Source organism: Heterodontus francisci, chromosome 30 (genome assembly GCF_036365525.1).
Source record: "Heterodontus francisci isolate sHetFra1 chromosome 30, sHetFra1.hap1, whole genome shotgun sequence".
Lineage (NCBI taxonomy): Eukaryota > Metazoa > Chordata > Chondrichthyes > Heterodontiformes > Heterodontidae > Heterodontus > Heterodontus francisci.
The window spans coordinates 41,558,295-41,580,293 of NC_090400.1; the positions used below are offsets into that span (position 1 = coordinate 41,558,295).

The 21,999-nt window shown below is 42.1% G+C and overlaps 1 protein-coding gene across 1 annotated transcript in view; it reads left to right on the top strand.

Annotated features, from left to right (window-relative positions):
- Positions 1-1,674: 1,674 nt before the first annotated feature.
- Positions 1,675-21,999, top strand: part of pipox (pipecolic acid oxidase) — a 76,158-nt gene continuing 55,833 nt past the window's right edge. Inside the window, exons 1-2 of the mRNA XM_068010408.1 lie at positions 1,675-2,020; positions 12,914-13,062. Of these exons, the coding sequence (XP_067866509.1) occupies positions 1,904-2,020; positions 12,914-13,062 (266 nt within the window). The 5' untranslated portion in view covers positions 1,675-1,903. The remainder of the gene's footprint in view (positions 2,021-12,913; positions 13,063-21,999) is intronic.

Here is a 21,999-nt window from a genome sequence, read left to right on the forward strand (position 1 = left end):
TCTCTCAGACTTTGGCTGTTTACATCTACGTGTACCTGGATTCCATTGTGTCCCTCGATTAACCTCAGATTTTGTCATGCTGATGGTGGAAATGGGTCGATGTTTCATGCTGTGACTTTATCCATCCACTGCTTCCAATGCAGCTGCTCTCTTCAAAGTGTCATCCAACGTTAAGTCACCTCTTCTTTCCAGCAGCCTACGCCTCAACTTATCTGACTTGCAATGTTGAATCACCTCATCCATTTTCTGGTTACTCAGATCCCTGGCAACATAATTGCATCCATCCAATGCCTGCCTCAAACGAGTCACATTAAGCTACTTCTTCCCCCTCTTTCTGTCTCATTTGACGGAAAACATGCCTTTGAAATGTGGCATTTAGTGTCACCACATAATGGTTCTTCAAAGCTTTCACTGCACATTCATAATCTGTCTTTTCTCCCGTGTCAGAGAACGTCTTGAAAGTCTCCCTCACCAACGCACCCACATTGAACAGCAATGAGGCCCATCGCTGTACTTTCTGCAGCACCATCGTCCCATCCAAAACAAACTTCAATTGTCAGCATACGCTTCAAACTCCTTCAGCCACGCTTTCCAGTTCACACTGACGGAACTGCCATCACCCGTCAGATCAAACGGCTCAATTTCCCGGACTGCAGACATATCAGCTCCAGCAAATGCCATGATGCAATCCTAAATATCTCTGAATTTACCTCATTGTCAATGTCACAACTCAGGCTGAAATGAATCACACTTGAAATCACACAGCTTTAACTTTAACAAAGATTTTAAAAGTGTTTTATTAAAGAATTCTATAGAGTTCGTGCTTACTGCCCTCATTGTGGCTCCAAAGCCTATTTGACCTTACCACAACCCCAGGTCAGATGTTTTCCCCAAAGCACAAAGCTACTTTCAGTTTCCCTCCCAAGAACCATATATTCTCTAATACTCAAGCTCACACATACAATCATGACATTCATTTCAACAGCAAATAGGAATATACACAGGGTTCCAATCCAAAACTTTTCCTGTAAATTTAAAAACTTTCTTCAATCAGCAGCAGATGCAAAAATACTTTTGAAATAAAATTTGCTATCTGATGGCTTCAGGTCTCTGTGGAGTCCTTTCCTTTATGAAAATAAGTTCAAAGAAGAACAGAAACAACTCTGCTTTGTAGAGGTTACATTATAAAAATAATATTCTTTAAACAGGTCCCCAAATGGCAAACGCATTGGGACTGTAGTCTACTACAAAGAGATTTAAAATAAATCTAACATCAAAGGGAAGGGAAATATAACTGCAAATGCTAGAAATATGAAACAAGTTCTGAAAATGCTGTAAACACGCAGCAGGTCCATCAGCAAATCTAAAGGAAGAAAATGTTAAACTGTCCTTTCCTGTTGCTCTCAGCCCTGCTGCAAGTTTCCAGCATTTACTTCCCCAACACGAAAGGAATTGTGTGTGCTTTTATGTGATCTATCATTCTTATGTTCTGCAGAAACCCTCTTGTGGAAGTGTGTGTAGGGGGGACGAGAGCAAAAGGAGCAGCTAGAAGTGCTGGGAGAAGCAGATCACCACACTGCTGATTCTGCACAAATGTCTGTCCTTTCCTGCCAGTGAGATCCCTTCCTCGGTAGAGAGTTAGTTATTTATTGACTGCGGAAAACACGCCTCCGGTGCCAGAGTTTAGGCCTGCTAGTAAAGCACAAATTGTTGCAGAAAAAAAAACAGTTTTCTTTAGGACGTTTCAATATTTTAATGACTTTCTAAATGGTTATTTTTACCAGCATACAGTAATTACAATTGCATCTGCTGTTTAATCAATAATTACCATTTATCAAGGTGACCTTTAGAAAACACGTGACTTCCTTATAATTAAATGCACTTTTGCCAAAGTTAGAGGAAGATGGCTGCTCAAAGCATGTTCAACGACTTTGATACGATAGTTATTGGAGCAGGAATCCAGGGCTCTTACACAGCCTATCATCTTTCTGAAAACAACAAGACACTGTTAATAGATCAGGTATGTGTATCCAAGTAAAGTCGTTTGCAGAGGTGTGGAATTTCATCCACATTAGACTCAACAGTTTGACTCAGCTGCAAGTCAAACTGATAGTATTATTAAGACTGTGCAGTGCCAGGGAATTTAAGCAAGGAGGGGAAAACAATGAATTGCAACTTTAATATAAGTTATGAGTCCAAATGTACATATTTTTCAATAGCTGCTACAAAAAGAAAATTAAAATCAATTGCTTCCTTATCCTTAGCACTGGCATAAAGTAAAGCTAGTTATTTTAAAATAAGCTATGTGCAGTCAGTTAATCTGGGTAAATGTGTTAGCTGCAGCTTTGGCAGCTAAGTTACCAAGATCATATTTTGAGATTTGCATAAAATTAGGCAATTGGTTGAATGAGTTACATTATGATAAGGTAATTCCAGTAAGTGTACCCTTGTTTTGGGAGTTGTATTCTGATTCTTAATTGTTTATAATTGGGGCATGGGTTTAGAATGGCTGAATAGGTCAAATTCAGTTTTTATTACACGGGAATTGAAGATTTTTAGTAGTGTTCTGGTGGTTGTGTTCTGCAATTCTGTTCACTCTTGTGTATACAATGTAAATCAGTAACTTCGAATATGATCTAATGGTCTCATCTATACTGTAGATAATTTTTGTCCACATGGAAATCTCTAGGGCAGAAGCCTGTCAACCTTTCCATATGCCAGCTCTCTGAAATAGCTAACAGCTTATCCCTATTCCCTTTTATATTGCTAGTTTTCCAATGTCAGCCTTGGGTCAAGGGTATCACTCTACTTCTGTGAAAGAAGGTTGTCAATTTTAGGAGCAGGTCTAATATGGAGTTCAGTCAGAGCCATGCACGACACTAAAGGGCTTTAAGTCGTGAATGGTGGTGGACAATTAAACAACTAACTGGAGGAGGAGGCTCCATAAATATCCCTATCCTCAATGATGGGAGAGTCCAGCATGTCAGTGCAAAAGGCAAGGCTGAAACATTTACAACCATCTTCAGTCAGAAGTGCTGAGTGGATGTTCCATCCTCCTGAGGTCCCCAGCATCACAGATGTCAGTTTTCAATCAATTCGATTCACTCCAGGCGATATCGAGAAACAGCTGAGGGCACTGGATACATATGGGGCCTGACAATATCCCGGCTGTTGTACTGAAGACTGGTGCTCCAGAACTAGCTGTGCCCCTAGCCAAGCTGTTACAGTAAAGCTACAACCTTCCAAACCCACAACTTCTACCACATAGAAGGACAAGGGCAGCACGTGCAAGGGAACACCACCACCTGCAAGTTCCCCTCCAAGCCACATACCATTCTGACTTGGAACTGTATCGCCGTTCCTTCACTGTCACTGGGTCAAAATCCTGGAATTCCCTTCCTAACAGCAATGTAGGTGTACCTACCCCACATGGACTGCAGTGGTTCAAGAAGGCAGCTCACCACCACCTTCACAAGGGCAATTAGGGATGGGCAATAAATGCTGGCTTAGCCAGCAATGTCCACATCCCAGGAACAAATAAAAAAACACACTGGCATCGACCCAACAATGTGGAAAATTGCCCAGGTATGTCCTGTCCACCAAAGGCAGGACAAATTCCAATCTGGCCAATTACTGTCCCATCAGTCTACTCTCAATAATCAGCAAAGTGATGGAAGATGTCATTGGCAGTGCGATCAAGCAGCACTTACTCAGCAATACCCACCAATGCTCAGAGTGGATTCCGCCAGGGCCACTTGCCTCCAGACCTCAATACAGCCTTGGTGCAAACGTGGACAGAAGAGCTGAATTCAAGAGGTTAGGTGAGAATGACTGCCATTGGCATCAAAGAGCCCTAGCAAATTGAAGTTAATGGAAATTGGAGGAAACTTTCCACTGATTGGAGTCATACCTAGCACAAAGGAAGATGGTTGTGGTTGTTCATGACCAATCATCTCCACTCCAGGATATCACTGCAGGAGTTCTTCAGGGTAGTGTCCTAGACCTAATCATCTTAAGCTACCTCATCAATGACCTTCCCTTTATCATAAGGTCAGAAGTGAGATGTTTGTTGCTGATTGTACGGTGTTCAGTACCATTTGCAACTCCTCAATTACTGAAGCAATCCATGCCAACATACAGCAAGACTTGGACAACATTGGGCTAAGTGACAAGTAAAATTCATACCACACAAGTGCCAGGCAATGACCATCTCCAACAAGAAGAATCTAGTCATCTCCTCTTGACATTCAACAGCATTACCATCACTGAATCCCCCATTATCAACATATTTGACCAGAAACTTAACTAGACCAGCCACATAAATAAAGTGGCAACAAGAGCAGATCAGAGGCTAGGAATTCTGTGGCGAGTAACTCACTTACTGACTCCCCAAAGCCTGACCACCATCTACAAGGCGCAAGTCAGGAGTGTGATGGAATACTCTCCACTTGCCAGGTTGAGTGCAGCTGCAACAACACTCAAGAAGCTTGACACCATCCAGGACAAAGCAGCCGCATGATCGGCACCCCATCCACCGTCTTAAACATTCCTCCCTCCACCACTGGCACACAGTGGCAGCAGTGTGTATCATATACAAGATGCACTACAACAACCTGTCAAGGCTCTTTCGACAGCATCTTCCAAATCCACAACCTCTATTACCTCGAAGAATGAGGGCAACAGACACATGGGAACACCACCACTTGCAAGTTCCCCTCCAAGTCACACACCATCCTAACTTGGGACTATATCACCGTTTCTTCACTGTTGCTGGGTCAAAATCCTGGAACTCTCTCCCCAACAGCACTGTGGGTGTACCTACACCCCAAGGACCGCAGCGGTTTAAGAAGGCGGCTCACCACCATCTTCTCAAGACAATTAGGGATGGATAGTAAATGCTTGCCTTGCCAGCGACGTCTACATCCCAAGAATGAATATACAAAATTAGACTACCTTCTTCTCTCAACTGATGGCTGCCTGAGCTGTTGACTGTTATGCACATTTTCTGTTTTAATTTCAGATTTCTGGGATCTGCAGTATTTCACTTTATGTTTCAGTAAGCTGAACACAATCTCCCAGCCAGCCTTTTACTTACTTTAAAATGGCCTTGCCCAAAACAAGTGGGCTTCATTTAAATATTATACTGCATTTAAATGATGCAGAGTGTTATTTTCCATCCTCTTCGGATGGGATTGCACTGTGTGCTGCTCCTGGCCTGCTGGAGGGGGCTTAAGAGAGAACACGTGTGAATGAATTGTGAATGGGGCAGAGGCTTTATACCCATTCATTTTTATTTTACAATTGTACAAGACACTTTTAATACCAGCTTTTGTTTGTACTTTGTCAATAGGTTTTTTAATCTATTGACGTTTATAGTTTATGGAATGTAAAATAGTCAAATGCTCTGTGCTAATTCACCAGAAAGCTGATTGCCATTGAAGCATTACAAAACTTTGGCAGAGCAGGAAAAGCTGTAAAAAGAGAATGTACAAAGGTCTTGCAAGTAGAAACTTTTGAAGGAATAATGAGGCATCTAAATGAAAGCAGTGTTGCAGTTGTCAGCAAGTCAAGTTTGAAAATTACTGCTCAGAGTTGCTTTTATGCAGTATTTCATGATATGTTGTGCTGTGGAGGTAGTGGTCTGCCTAAGGGCAGGTCCTCTGCTCTTTTTCTCCACCCAGGAGAGATGAGCATGACCAGGGAAGAAGGTATAGGAGGTTGTTTTCCGTTGCCTTCCTCAGACCAGAATGAGAGTGGAACCCATGCTATTAATGTTGTTCTGAACCACATGCTCGTCATCTAGCCAAATGAGCTACCCAGTCCCCCATTTCATGGTGTAAGTGCTACAAATCAGATCCAGATGACCTGACAATGACTGCAGGAAAATGGTGTTTTGCAGGCTCGGAGGCAATAAGGACCCAGTTGCAAAGCTGTGCAGTATCTATGCTACTTGCAGCCAGCCCACACCAAAGGGACAACACTGCTAGTGATAGTCAGGGTCACCCCCACCCACAAAGTTTCTTTTTATGCCTCTTTCCAGCTTAAGAGTCAACTGCAGTGCTCACCTGTGTACTACCCACACATTTATCATGATCATTTATCAACACAGATCTGCATAACTATTACTTTCATCTTCATTAACACTGAATAGCAACAGTAACATAGGATGACTGTTCAATGTGACTGTCTGCTGCATTCCCCAAAATATGAGGGTTATTGTGGCAACCATATGATAATTGGTTTGGATTTAGTAGACAGAGAGTCGGAGTAAAGGGAACATTTTCTTATTGGCAGAACGATCCCAAGGGATCGGTACTAGGGGCTTCGCTTTTCACCATTTATATTAATGACTTGGATTAATGAATGCAGAGTTGTATATCCAGGTTTACAGATGTCAGCTAGTTAGGAGGCACAGTAAGTTGTGTAGATGGGAGCAGCAAGTTACAAAGGGGCATAGACTAGTGGGTATAACTTTCACAGATTGAGCTCAATGTGGGAAGCGTGAGGTCATCTACTTTGGATCCAAAGAATGTAAATCAGAACACTTTCTTAATGGAAAAAGACAACAAGTAGCTGTACTGGTACTTGCAAATCTTTTGAGAGAAGGATATAGGGTGATCTCTTTTTCTGAATCACTGGCAATGCTGACAGACTTCTCTTGACCCACAGTGACAAAAGAAGGAACATATATAGAATGCTGGCTCCAAGACACACCTTAAATAGAGTTTATAATTGAAGATGTGGAGGTGTTTTCTGTCACATTATTACCCTGTTTTTCAATGTGAATGGGACAGTAATGAAACAAAAATAGAAAACGCATGCTGATTTTCCATCTGATTTGATTTTCAAGCGGGCCTTGATTTAGATGGCCATTGGCTCTACCAGAAACAGGTGACAGGCTCATGAATATATTGAACCTAGGGTCCCTGAGACACAATTACAACCAGGCTGCCATTTTTGTCTCTACGCACATTGCTAAATCCAGTCCCCCATCCCACCCACAACCCATGAATTTGCATGGTAGCAATCATTTCTATGGCATTTAAAGGCATCCCCAACTACTCTTGGTAAAATGCTACAAGGTTTTAAGAGACATTTTGCTTCTAGTACATAGCTACTTAGACCTTTTTCAAAATGCTTGTAGAGCCTGTTGAATGCTCTGAACTGACTTCTGGTAACACACCCATTTACATCTTCTGGCAAGTCCACTCTGGCAATTAGCAGAGGAAGAGCCGCAGAAGGAGGAAGTAATGGAATGAAGCACGCTCACAGGAATCACAGGCCCAGGATAATATCATTTCAGTTCTCTCAGGAGCAGTGCATAAGGAGACCATGCTTCTCTGGGGAGGCTACAAGAGTTGTGTCAACACCTTCACAGGACCTATAATCAACTGCTGCAGCAAGAACAGCATCACCTATTGCAGCAAAGGTCATGACAGCCTTCAGCTTCATTGCCTCTGGTTCATTTCAGCTACCACTGGGAATTCAATTAATTAATAAAAATCTGGAATTGAAAGCTAGTCTCAGTAATGCTGCTATGAAGCTATCATTAATTGCCATAAAAACCCATCTGGTTCACTAATGTTCTGTACAGAAGGAAATCTTTATCCAGTCTGGCCCCACAGTAATGTGGTTGACTCTGAAGTGCCCTCTGAAATGGCCGAGCAAGCAACTCAATAGTCAAGGGCAATTAGGGATGGGTCAGTGACACCACATCTCATGATAGAATAAAAAAAGTAACATTGGTCAATTTGCAGGTGGGTGAAGGGAGGATGGTTGCAGAAGAGGCCAAAGAGGATGAAGTATTTGAAGTGTGGATTTGTAGAGCTGGAGGAAGTTACAAATATAGGGAGGGAAAAGCCATGAAAGGAATTACACATAAGGCAGAGAATTTTATATTTCAGGCATTGGGAGACTGGGAGACAATGTAGGCCAGTGTGGATAGGGGTACTGGGTGAACGAGACTTGGTGTGGAATAGGATACCAGCAGTGGAGTGTTAGATGATCTCCAGTTAATGCATGGTGAAGGATGGGATGCCAACCAGGAGAGCATTGGTATTGTGTCTGGAGTACACAGTCATGGATGAGGGTTTCAGCAGGAGATAGGCTGAGTAAGGAGTGGAGGCAGACAATATTATGGAGGTGGAAACAGGTGGTCTTTGTAGAGAGTAATCAGAAACTCTCCTCAATAGTTAATAGGATGTAAACACTCTTGTTCAGTCTAAGAGAAAGTGGCCAGGGAGGAGGGATAGAATCGGTGGTGAGAGTACTTAATTTGTGGCAGGGACTGAAAGTGAAGGTTTCAGTCTTTCCAATGCTTAACTGGAGGAAATTGTGACTCATCCAAGACTATCTTGAATTAGGCGTGCAGTTTGACAACGTAGAAGCAGTGGAGGGGTCAAGACAGGTGATGGAGTGCTAGATTTGGGTATCATCAGTATGAATGTGGAAACTGCCTTCTTGAATCACAAGAACTACCACTCCATTATTCTGAAACTTGTGCCTGATGATCAACAGCATCTGTGGCCACATTCCTGGTAGCTACCATGATGCTTTTGTTTTGTGTCAACCCTCGATCCCTTTCTCTTTACCTCTACACAGCAAGTGGGAGCCTGGCTACTTAGGGACAAGGGCTACTTCCTGCACACTTGGTTCTTAACTCCTCTCAAAAATCAGCAGCTGATGTATGCTAAATCAGATCCATGGACCAGCTAAAATCCTGACTGAAAAAAACATTGGAGTCTTCAAGCTGTTTCCACTGCTTGGACATATCTGGTGGCTTCCTGCAATTCAACTTGCATAGAGTTTTCCATATATTAAAGGTTTGCTGTATACTACACAACGTTGCTCGGCAACACGGAGCCACAGTTTGACAGTAATCTTCAGCACGGTAAGGAAGACAACACTGATGATAGAGAATGGTGAGAAGCAAGAGGGTTCCAAATGTTGCCTGCAGCCAATTCTCTTTTGCAGCAGATCATTGAAATTCAACTGAACAAGCCCTGCTCCCCTACATTAACAGTCATGTCCAATATGTCTCCCAGTCCATTGACAATCAAATAAACAGCATCTTCCCAAAGACCAGCATTACAATGCATAATAATTAACATTGCTTGGTCACCAGCTACTTCAGGAACACTCACTGCACACTGGGCTGAATTTTGCCAATTATCGGCAAGTCCCGCCGCCGCAGCCAAAGGCGGAAGGCGACCCCCACCCCCCCACCCATCAGTGGGCAGTGGAACCCAGGGCGGCATATTGTGGCTGGCAGCCAATTACCAGGCTGCTAACAGGGCTGCCATCAATTAAGGACTGCGGCCTGCCGCCAAGAGCTGCCGGCCCTCAACAGCGGCTCCGTTAACAGTGGCCATTGCTGAGGCTGCAGCTTCAGGGAGAGGGTGCCTCAATGGCGGGGCGCCCTCGAAGTGAGCTCAGGAAGGTTGTGGAAAGCCAGAACCTGGCAGCCAGGTGCCAGTGATCCGGGGGGGGGGGGGTCCGTGAAGCACCAATGGGGCCATGGCTACAAGCCTTTGCCACTGGGGTACCCCTCTGTAGGCCATGGAGTGCCCCTAAAGGAGGCCCCCAGGTTTCACTGGGCAGTTTCCGCACCCAGTGATAGGCTCTCCCAGTGCTGGCAAAATGCCTGCTGAGGCTGGAAGTGGCCCTTAATTGGATGCTTAAGCAGCTTAATTGGCCATCCGGAGGGTGGACAAGCCAGCAGCTTTCCCATTGCTGGCTAAAGGACACGGTGGCGGGAAGATGTTGGGGTCCCCTCCTGACACCTTCCCCCACCATTTTGCTAGCCCTCCCACCTCCCAGGCCATCGCCAATGGGCCAGGAAAACTCCAGCCAAAGTTTCAAAAAGGATCATACTTTTCCACGTCTCCAGGTCTGGTCCTGCTACCTGTTTAGTTATACAGCACTGAAACAGGCCCTTCGGCCCACCGAGTCTACACTAACCTGTGTGCTGCAGCTGGAAAAGATAAACACAAATTCTATAGATCAAGCAATCTCATAGCAACACTGTCATTGAAAATCGAATTACAAATTTCAGTGCTGTGATTTGACATGGATTTGCGGCTGTTTCTTGTGATGAGTCGACTGGACTTCAATGACAAAGTGCATTTCCACAGAGAGAAGGGGAAAATCAGAGGGCAAAGCACCCTGGTGACTCTTGTCTATCTCGTGTTGGGCAGTTAAAAATAAATATTTGGGCTTGGGAACAGGTCTCTGGGTTAACCTGTTACTTGTGTAGAGTGCAAGAGAAGAAAGTGATGATGGTTCACAATAAATATTACAATTTCTTAAATGTTAGAATGGTAGCTTCAGAATCAATTACAATACACATAAAGCCAAGTACTTTAATTAACTTTGCACTTGTCTTTATTCTTCCACAAAATGTGCTAAAATGTTCACACATAAGACCAAAGCAAGCAATTTAAGAATTCTACTTTTAATCTTTTACATTTGTTTGAGTAAAGGGTCCTTCTTTTTCAGTTAGTTTCTTCACACACCATGAAAAATGGCCAACCAGTATCAGTGCTAGCAGGCAGTTTACTTGTTTCCTGGCATTTGTCAATGCGACTCTATCTCCAGATATTAGAGTTAGATGGATCTGTCTCAAGGTAACTCATTATCCCTTTCGGCAGATGTCTCCCAACAGCAGAGCAAAAACTCAAACCCAAATTTGCAAAATCGCTGGCACGAACCCATGTTCTCACACTATGCAGCATGTGAATTTTATGAATTTATTGTAATCAAGTGATTAACTACAAAAGTGGTAATTAACAAAAAGGTAAAAAAAAATTCCTTTCTTCTCGCATTATATATTATCCCTGATTAAAATATATGATTTAAACATTTAATTAAACAAACAAATATGTCTCTCCACCACAATTATTAGGAGGCGGTGTCATAGTGGTAATGTCACTTGACTTGTAATCCAGAGCCCAGGCTAATGCTCCAGGGACATGGGTGTGAATCCCACCACGGCAGATGGTGAAATTTGAATTCAATTCATAAATCTGGAATTAAAAGCTAGTCTAATGGTGACCATGAAACCATTATGGATTGTTGTAAAAACCCATCTGGTTCACTAATGTCCTTTAGGGAAGGAAATCTGCTGTTCTTACCTGGTCTGGCCTACATGTAACTCCAGAACCACAGCAATGTGGTTGTTTCTTAACTGCTCTCCGAAATGGCCGAGCAAGCCACTCCGTCAAGTGCAATTAGGGATAGGCAATAAATGTTGGCCCAGGCAGTGACACCCACATCCCACAAACAAATTTGAAAAAATTACTGTTTTGAGTGTTCATCATGCTAAATCATAATAATTCATTTTTTAATTTCACATGAAGACAAATCTGTAACAAATCTAATTTGGTTTGCATTATAATTTAGATTCAGTTCCACAATGCAGGTAAATGTGCTGTGCTACAATTGCTGCTATAGATATCAATAATGATTCAGAATCAGGCTCTATAATTTTAGGATGTTTAATCACATAACAGACTTTTGAGGTAAATCGCCTGATTTGTTTAGAACCATGGGGGTGAAATTGGTCGACACCAGCAGGGTGAAACGGTCCAACCGCTAAACAGCAGCTGATTTTTCACCACATCGTTCTTATTTTCCATTGACTTGGAAAATATAGCCAAACTTTTTAATTTCAAAGCAAGTGTAGATGACAGTGAGTCTAGGAAACGAGTTTCCAAAAAGTGTTTGAACTATTGTTCTGTGAACTTCAGTAGAAAGAAGATCAGGCGGGGTGTGGTGAAAAATAAGCTGCCGATTCATTACTAGCCCGTTTCACACTGCTGGCAAAGAGCAACTTCACTCCCTGTGACTTCAGGGAAATTTATTTTTAATGCTTCAAACAAATCCTCATCTAGAGGTCTGCTTTATTTAAAATTAATTCTTAACTGTATTTCAGTGAATTTTCATACGCCATGGTGACCTTCAGAGAATCCGATCAAAAAGCACAAGCCTATATCAATGTTTAATCTCGGCGATAAATAAGTCAGGGGTGTCAAGCCAAAATCATTTTATGTCTATGGATCATTTTGTTCCAGTCACATGGGGACCAGTCGCTGGCTAAGTACAAACTACAAACAGACCCTACACTTTCGAAGAGATTGAGAGAGAACAGCAGTCTGTCTGTTTGTCAGTGCTGGTGCTTCATCATTTTGGGTGCAAAAGAGGGATTTTATTTCCTAAATTGAGTTGTACTTCCCTTCAACCTGCTTAGACGTCCTCAAATGTTACGTTTTGGACTTGACGCGCATTTAACAGCTCCAGTATGAACAGTTGAAGATGATGTAAATGTAATTTTCCTGAAACATGCTTGCAAAATTTAAAAGCTGCATACACAAAACACGTAAAGCTTTTGCAAGATAATATGCAGCAGATATAAGTTAGGATTTAAGGGGTTGCAATAGATTTATTGAAGTTTGACAATATTCTATGAGGAAGTTGACAAACATAATTTATTTTTTAAACATGCACTGGTTACCACTTCTATCCCTACTGGAATGAATGGAAATGTCCCGACCACACAATAGTCACATATCTTGCAATACTGCAGTATTTGTCAATTTCACTTACAGACAAAAAAATTCCGTCGAGAATAACCGTGTAATGTAAAGAGTTCTGTTCTACTCTGCCCTACTTTAAAAAAAAGTCAATAAGTCACCAGCACTTTCATGCTCGACGAGGCAAAGTACAGCTTTTGTCTAATGCTCGATAGTGTTTTGGGACCGCAGCCTATGAGGAACAAATTAAGACGTCAACTGATTTAACTTTTGACCTGCAGTCACTGAAAAATGTAGTAGGAAGTGTCTATGTTTCCCCTTTGACCTGATGTTTTTTGAAAGCAGATCTTCATTCTTATAAAAACTTGTCTCTCTGCTTCCAGTTCGCCTTGCCACATTCCCGTGGAAGTTCTCATGGACACACTCGAATTATTCGAAAAGCCTATAACAAGGCTTACTACGCACAGATGATGACTGAATGTTACCAGCTCTGGAAGCAACTAGAAGCTGAAGCGAATGTTGAATTATTAAGGTAAATTAGAACCCAAACATTCCAGATTGGGGCATCCCAGCAATAAAACTAAATACTTGCATTTGTACAGCACTCTATTCTAAGAATATGGGCTTCTGAGCGGTTCTTAAGGGATTAGGCATTGCAAAAGTTAAATGATTTTAGGCTTTTCTCTAAAGCTACTGTTCTGCAAAAATACACTGCTTTGGACTGCCTGCTGATTTCGGCAGGTGCAGTATCACAATAGCCTTGTTATTCATGGAGTCATAGAGTCATAGTTATACAGCACAGAAACAGGCCCTTCGGCCCATCGTGTCTGTGCCGGCCGTCAAGCACCTAACTATTCTAGTCCCATTTTCCAGCACTTGGCCCGTAGCCTTGTATGCTATGGCGTTTCAAGTGCTCATCTAAATACTTTTTAAATGTTGTGAGGGTTCCTGCCTCTACCACCACTTCAGGCAGTGCGTCCCAGATTCCAACCACCCTCTGGGTGAAATTTTTTTTCCTTAAATCACCTCTAAACCTCCTGCCCCTTACCATAAATCTATGCCCCCTGGTTATTGAGCCCTCCGCTAAAGGACAAAGTCTCTTCCTATCTAACCTATCAATGCCCCTCATAATTTTGTATACCTTTTGGGAGAAGAAAGGAGAGAAGAACAGAGTAGTGTAAGAGCTGTCTATTGCCTCATCTCTTATCTCTTTCTGTGTCTGTGGGAATGCACAAACTTTTATAAGTTGTTGAAATATCAAATATAATTCCACTTTTATTATTTTGCAGCATTTAGCTTTGCTAGCTTGCACTTTATTATTAAAATTGCCAGTCTATAGATTTATAACTTTAGTTTTACTTCTCATCTGTTAGAATTAGGGAAACGCATGGTAAAAGCTAGATTTTACTTATAGTTAGAACTGTTGTCCTCAAGGGCCTCAGTTGCATCATCAACCATGGAAAACAAGTGCAAAAACTGCTTGTATTAAGCCTAAGAAGCAGATATGGGAGACCCAAGCCTGTGCTCGACCACAGAATTTGTTGTCCCTATGGTTGGATGGATTCCCCTGCAGTTCTGGTTTCTTTCTTCGTGTAGAAGGACCAGGAAGGACATCATATGGTGTAGACGTGTATGTGAATACATGAACTGGGGAATGGGTTACTCCTTCTACTCAAAGGACAATAACAGGTAATATAATTCTCAATTGTACTTTGTAGACTGCTGCTCATATACTGTATGTATTATACTTCAATAAAATCATAACTGTTAACCAATCTGGAGCCAGCTTTAAACTATTAACAGATAGTCCTAAGGGACTTTAAATTTATTACATTATTACTTTGATTGGAACATCGCAAAGAAGTTAACAAAAAAATGACCTTTGCTGTGTAATAACTACTGTTATGTAGACAAACTCTCAATACCATGCTGCATTTACTTTTGGAGTGTAGCTAATTGAAATGGCTTTGAATGAATGTATGGTTCAGAAGAATAGTCATAGATGCTCTCTTCACAAAGCTATGCTGATGTGTTCATCTCAGCCTAAAATGTGTGATATTTGAAACACATGAAAGAATGATGGTGAGGCTAACAGCGCTCACCGTTATTGAGGGACAAATTGGACAGCAATTTCCAGCATCCGCACATGTGCAGTTAAATGTGGCAATCAGGAAATTGCTGTGCGGGTTGCCCTGATTCTCCAGAAGTTTTGCTACACCGGTATCTCACTGAGGTACTCTGCATTGAAATATGTAGAAGGTCTTGAAGTTGCTGTACTTAAGTGATAGACACGAAACTTGCCAGAAAAAGTTAGGACTTGTTTATTTCACTGTAAACTAACTTTTACAAGTGAGCAATCTAATTCCTTCAGGTTTTACTTACTGTTGGAGATTCAAAAAAAAAATTTTAAATGTATATTTTTAAAAAACTTATTTCCTGTCTCTTTTAGCTCTCACTGTTAATCCCATCACCTTTTTTTATATAATTTGATATAGAATTAAATATTCTAACTTACACTTCCTGCTTCAGACTCTGCACTGCTCAGTAACAGTTCTTCAATCTGATTGGTTAAGGTGGTACAAAGTTGTTTACCCTGTTCACACAGGTCCCAAATCCCCTGTTCAGGGCACTGCACCAAAATGGCTTTCTAATCACAGCAAGCTCCAAGGCAAAAGCTCACAAAGTCTGTGACCAAGTATAAGTGTAATGAACAGCTGGCACTGTTTGTTCACCACAGACTGCAAAATCCAGCCCAATATACAGACATTAGGATAGTAATGATGAAAGAGCTGCAAGATTGATAATTGTGCTCATAATATATTGTTTGTAAACATTCTTTTGAACTAGGTAGAATGTTACTGAGATTTCCAGGTAGTTTCTCTGGAGACAGTCCCACTATATAAATGAGATGGTTCCCCTTCCTGTTGAGGCATTGGCTGGACTAAGCACTTGCCATCATGTCTGCCATTTTATTTCGGCTACCAATGGGCTGAGCTCTCAGCTCCTCACCCAGACCAATAATCTGATTTCCACATTAGTCACATTATTTCCTGGAAGGTCCATGGGCAAACTGCCATCCATTTTCACTCCCCTCCCCATCCAGCTGTCCCCTTGCAGTTCTTCCTGACCTCTTCACCTGGTATTGCATGCTGCCCCCTCTCTCCCTCTTGCAGTTCTGCCCTTCCCTTTGCTTTCTTGCCTGTCCCACATCCTTCCTCTTGCCACACATCCCATCTGGTCCTCTCAGCATTTATTTCCCTTGCTCACCTCTAGCAGAAACTAATGCACTGGATAAGCCCCATTCTCTTGATACTTCTCTAATTTCTGCCTTTGTATACTGAAGATGAGAACTCCTATTCTAGTCTCCTGTGCGTTCCCACCTACAGTATACAGAGGTGGTAATCTGGGACCCTAGTGCTGCAAGAAACATGAAGGGAAGGAGCAGAACCTTTCCAGCACACAAGGAGTCAAGGGGAAAGTGGGGTCATACTGTGCTGATTTGTGTCAGAAAAAGCTAAGGTGCTGCCCAGGCCCTCAGAATGTTGATGCCAACTTTCAAATTTCACACTGACCTCTTTCACTATCTTTTTACAAATGTATCTGGCAGCAGGAATCTAGTCTTGGAGGTTATTGTTAGCTCCTGGCTGAGATCTACAAGAATGAAGATGGCTACTGAAGAAATAAACAGAGGCGCAGCAATTATATAAAATGAAACATTTAGCAGGTGACCTGCTGAGTGTTTCCAGCATTTTCTATCTTTATTTCCGATTTCCCACATCTGCTGTATTTTGCTTTCAGTTCTATGACATTACAGGCTCCTCTTGAATTTTTTTAAACTCAGTCCTACATAGACAACATCTTCTATGCTGTAGAACCGCTGTGCATCAACGGAACAAATGTACCGTAAACAGGAACAGGTTGGGAATTTGGGCAACTTTTTAGGATTTCACAAATTTAGTATTTATACCAAGTGCTGCTAAATGTGTGCAGACTGTCAGGACCTTGAAAGACCCAAATAGATTGTTCCATGAGCATATGGTAAATTTCTGATGGCATCAGGGACTCTTAAGTCCACTCCAACTGAGTGGCTCTTGGTGCCGTCACACATCGCCCTACCTGCCGTTCACTACAATGCCGTTGGGCTGTGTGAGGTGGTAAAAAAACCATGATCAACACCCACCTTCCTAATCACAAAGACTTGAAAACCCCTCCATGAAAGTGCTTAAAATTGTGCTGGCCGTTCTGGCAAACAGCAGCTAATATCCATGCAGCCGGTATCAAGATGGACAGAATCATGGGATGCACACAGCATATAGAACCAATGCCTCATCACTGACCCCACAGCAGAGGCCCCTGGTTTCAACCTCCCTTGAAGACAGTGGACCGTGCTCAACCGAATCCACACAGGACATGGACGATGCGGCCACCTGCTCCATGAGTGGAATATGAGGGAAGACCCAAAGTGCGATTGTGGCCATGAGTCCTGGACCATGGAACACATCACAACAATCTGTCCACAAAGATCGGTTACAGAAGGCACCTCATTTCTCCACTTGGCATCTCAGGAGGCCATAGAATGGAAAGCCAAACTAGACATCCCCATTGTAAGCTTTTCCTGTCATACACAACTACTAGTATGGTAGATTCCAGTCAATTGCTGAAACTTTTCACTAAATGGATGGAACATCTCACAGGGTAATTTCATGGGGTGGTGGGACAGGGGAGAAGTAAAGGAAAATTGGCATTATCCTTCTCTCACTGCAGCAATGCAGGGTGGCACAGTGGTGCAGTGGTTAGCACCGCAGCCTTACAGCTCCAGGGACCCGGGTTCAATTCTGGGTACTGTCTGTGCAGAGTTTGCAAGTTCTCCCGTATGGGTTTTCGCCAGGTGCTCCGGTTTCCTCCCACAGCCAAAGACTTGCAAGTGATAGGTAAATTGGCCGTTGTAAATTGCCCCTAGTGTAGGTAGGTGGTAGGGAATATGGGATTACTGTAGGGTTAGTATAAATGGGTGGCTCTTGGTTGGCACAGACCCGGTGGGCTGAAGGGCCTGTTTCAGTGCTGTATCTCTAAATAAAAAATAAATAAAAATAAAATAAAAAAACATTGGAGACTGTAGCTGTATAAAAGGCTGTGGTTTAAATTGCCAGACCTACCTCCTTATGTTAACTCCTAGCAGATATTTGTTTAAAAAAAAACAAATTTTATTAAAATAAATCTCTGCTTAAATCATTTCACAATGCTTGTTATTGGCAAAGTGATCCTCTGTTGGGGTGGGGGGGGGGGGGTGGTGGTGTGGGGGTGGCGTGCAGTCCTGTGATTTGTATTCACTCAATATAGTACTTTAAGTGCCGTTCAGCAGCAGCCTGTTACTTCCCCATGTTTTAAGTCCACAGCCTGATCTGTCAGAACTTTCTGAGCCCTTTTAAAGTTAGTGTTGTTCCCCCTGGAGGAATGTAGATAGTATTAGTTTTGAATAGGTTCCAGTGAATCCAGTTCAGTCACATTCTACTGTCAGTGGACTTCCAAGTTATCTCTGGCTGTTCTATTTTTACACCTTTTATTTGCCTTTTTTTATATTGCACCATGTTATACAGTACAGTCAATTTAAATAATTGATGAGTGAATATTTCTGTAATATAAGCATGGAAAACTCTGAACTATCTTCTGCCTACACCCCTTATCAATTTTTTTTCTTGATGTTAGTTGTAAATTCACTTTGAGAGATCTTTTTAAAAATTAGTTTACATCGTAAATAACAAATTCAGTCACTTTCTACCTGATGTGTTACTTAAATCATTATTCTTCAAACTGTAGAAAGTAGTAACAGTTCACATTCTAACAAATCCTCAATTGAAAATATTAACCAGATGTGAACTCCTGATAAGAATACTAAGAGTCAAGGCTAATATTTAACTGGTAAAAACCCATCGAATGCTGACTTCAATTGTTCCATGATATTTTGAGAACACATATACTGAGTTTGTAAAAAGTAGATTTTTAATTTAAAAAAAAGACTTTCAAAAGGCTCAGAAGAGTAGTCACAGTGCTCGTCTTACAATCCCACTTACGGTCACACACCTCAGGGTTGGCTCACATACAATGCACCAGCGATGAATTTGCAATGGACAGCTACACGATCTCACTGCAACAGATAGCCTTCCATTGATGTGAGAGAAAGACATCTTATAACAACTGCTGGTATTGCAAGGAATCTACAGAATAAACCCCATGTTCTCTAATTATGCAACTACACCACTGGTATTGTTCAATTCCCCTGGTTAATTAAGTTTGCCTGCTATCGCACTGTTCAGTACTTATCTTCAGTAATTGTGTTTGCAGGTTTTCTATGGTTAGAGCAGGCCGGGTTAGTCAGCGTACATCTCAGAAAAGTAAGGACCTTAACACAATTCTGACTTACTTTGAATTTCATTCATTAGCCCTTGAACACAGTTTGGACTCCCAAATGAAGGGAAATTACAGCCAAAATCATGAGGAAAGACAACATAATCTCAAAAAAGTGCCCAATGTTCCTCTATAAGCTCTCTAAGCTTGTTAACCCCGACACCCTACCATTCAGCTTTGGCATGCTATGTTAATCTAGTTTGAAGCTAATGCCTTAGATATTGGAATTCAAATACACTTTATGCTAGTAAGGCGATTTAAAAATGTTAGTTCCATTATAATCTTCAAGGTTCAGCAAGCACATAATATACTATTTAGTGTGAAGCTAACCAGAGAAACTGGAAACAGCTGATTTGAACCCTCCTGCCCCCTCCATTTTTAGTAACCCAACCCTGAGACAATGGGCCTAATTTAAGCGCACATATCATTTTAAGCAATGGCCCTGACTACGGCTGCAAGTATCCAGGCTCAGGTGTGCGATTATTACATTTTTTGAAACCTTTTTTTCTGGACCTCTGCAGCTGCTACCTTGAGCCTTCCCTGCTCAGGCTTTGTCATATGATTCTTGTCAAAGCTGACGACAAAGTGAATGAGAGACAACAGCAGCATGATTTAAAACAATATATAATTTAAACAGTGGGGCATTGTAAACTACTGATAATGTAAATAAAGATAATGTGCTAGACTACTGGGCCACGACAGTGTTAGAGATTGAATAGTGGATCTGTGGCGCAGACTCAAAGAGAAGGTAACTGCCATTGTGTCAACTAACAGCTTTTCATAGAATCAGGGAATGGTTACAGCACAGAAGGAGGCCATTCGACCTGTCATGTCCGTGCCAGCTCTCTGCAAGAGCAACTCACCCCATCCCACTCTCCTGCCTTTTCCCTGTAGCCCTGCAATTTTCTTTCTCTTCAGATAATTATCAAGTTCTTTTTTGAAAGCCTCGATTGAATCTGCCTCCACCACACTCTCAGGCAGTGCATTCCATATCCTAACCACTCGCAGCGTTAAAAATGTTTTTCCTCATTTCACCTTTGCTTCTTTTGCCAGTCACCTTAAATCAGTGACCTCTGGTTCTGGATCCTTCAGCAATGGAACAGTTTCTCCCCATCTACTCCGTCCAGACCTCGAATTTCCTCATAATCTTCTCTTCTCCAAGGAGAACAGCCCCAACTTCTTCAATCTATCCACAAAACTGAAGTCCCTAATCCTTGGAACCATTCTCATGAATCTTTTCTGCACCCTCTCTAATGCCTGAACACCCTTCTGAAAGTGTGGCACCCATAACTGGACAGAATACTCCAGTTGAGGCCAAACCAGTGTTTTATATAGATTTATCATAACTTCCTTGTTCTTGTACTCTATGCCCCTATTTATAAAGCCCAGGATCCTGTCTGTTTTATGAACTGCTTTCTCAACCTGGTCTGCCACCTTCAATGATTTGTGCACATAGACCCCCAGGCTCCTCTGCTCCTGCACCCCAATTATAATTGTACCATTTATTTTACATTGCCTCTTCTCATAGAACAGGAAGAACAGGAGTAGGCCATTCAGCCCATCGAGCCTGCTCTGCCATTCAATACGATCATGGCTTCAATGCCTATTTCCAACACATTCGTATTTTATTCTCCCTTTCTTTATCAGTTTCTTGGTCCTCCTCTGCTGTATTCTAAAATCCTCCCAATTCTCAGGTTTACTACTATTTCTGGCAACTTTATAGGCCTTTTCTTTTAATTTTATACAATCCTTAACTTCCTTTGTTAGCCACAGTTGACTGCCTTTAATTTTGGGGTTTTTGTGCCTTGAAGGAATGCATAATTGCTGTAAACTATATAATAATTATTTGAAGACTACCCATTGTCTATGCACTGTCATACCTTTTAATCTATTTGCTCAATCCACCTCAGCCAATTTGCCCCTCATGCCTTCATAATTTCCTTTGCTTACATTTACTCATCCCTAAAGTTTCTTTTACAACAAGATTATTAATTAGCCCTTTCACTTTACATAATACCAGATCAAAAATAGCCTGTTCTCTAGTCATTTCCTCAACATACTGCTCTAGAAAACCAACCCGAACACACTTCAGAAACTCGTCCTCAACAGCATTAGTTCTCACTTGGTTTACCCAGTCTATGTGCAGATTGAAATCACCCATAATTACTGTATTACCCATGCTACATGTTTCTCTATTCTCCTGATTAATACTATGCCCCACACTACCACTACTGTTTGGTGACCTATAAACAACTCCTACCTATGTTTGCTGCCCCTTGCCTTTTTTTAGCTCCACCCAAACAGATTCCACATTTTGTTCTTCTGATCTGAGATCTTCCCTTACTAATGTATCATCCCATCCCTTATCATTGCAACACCATCTCCTTTTCCTTTTTGCCTGTCCTACCTAAATGTCGAATATCCTTGAATATTCAGTTCCCAGTCTTGGTCACTCATAGCCACGTTTCCATAATGGCAATTAGATCATACCATTTACCTTTATTTGGGCCTTTAAATCATCTACCTGGTTGTGAATGTTGCATGCATTCAGGTAGAGTGCCCTTAACCTTATCTTCTTGACATTATTCTGCATTCTAAACTTAGTTGATGCTCGCCTTTGTTTTGTCTGCCTTCTAATGTCACTTGCTACTTTTCTACCTCCTGTTACCAGCTTTACTTCCTTCCAATTTGAGCTACCCCTCAGGTTCCCATCCCCTGACAAGCTAGTTTAAACCCTCCCCAACAGCACTAGCAAATCTCCCTGCGAGGATATTAGTTCTGGCCCTGTTAAGGTGTAGCCCGTTCATCTTGTATAGGTCCCATCTGTCCCACTATCTCAGAAATCTGATGCCCTACCCACCAGTTGCTGGCCCATAGCCCTGTGCCACCCGTCCTATCCCACCTACCACCGCCCCCCCCCCCCCCCCTCTCAAATCCTACCTCCAGGAGATTGGCCCAGGGGCAGAATGGTGCTGGCAAATCAGCCTGCTGGCCGACAGTGTGAAGTTCCATGCCCGCCCTCCTCTGTGCTCACACCTATCAGGGCCTAAACATCCTCCCCATG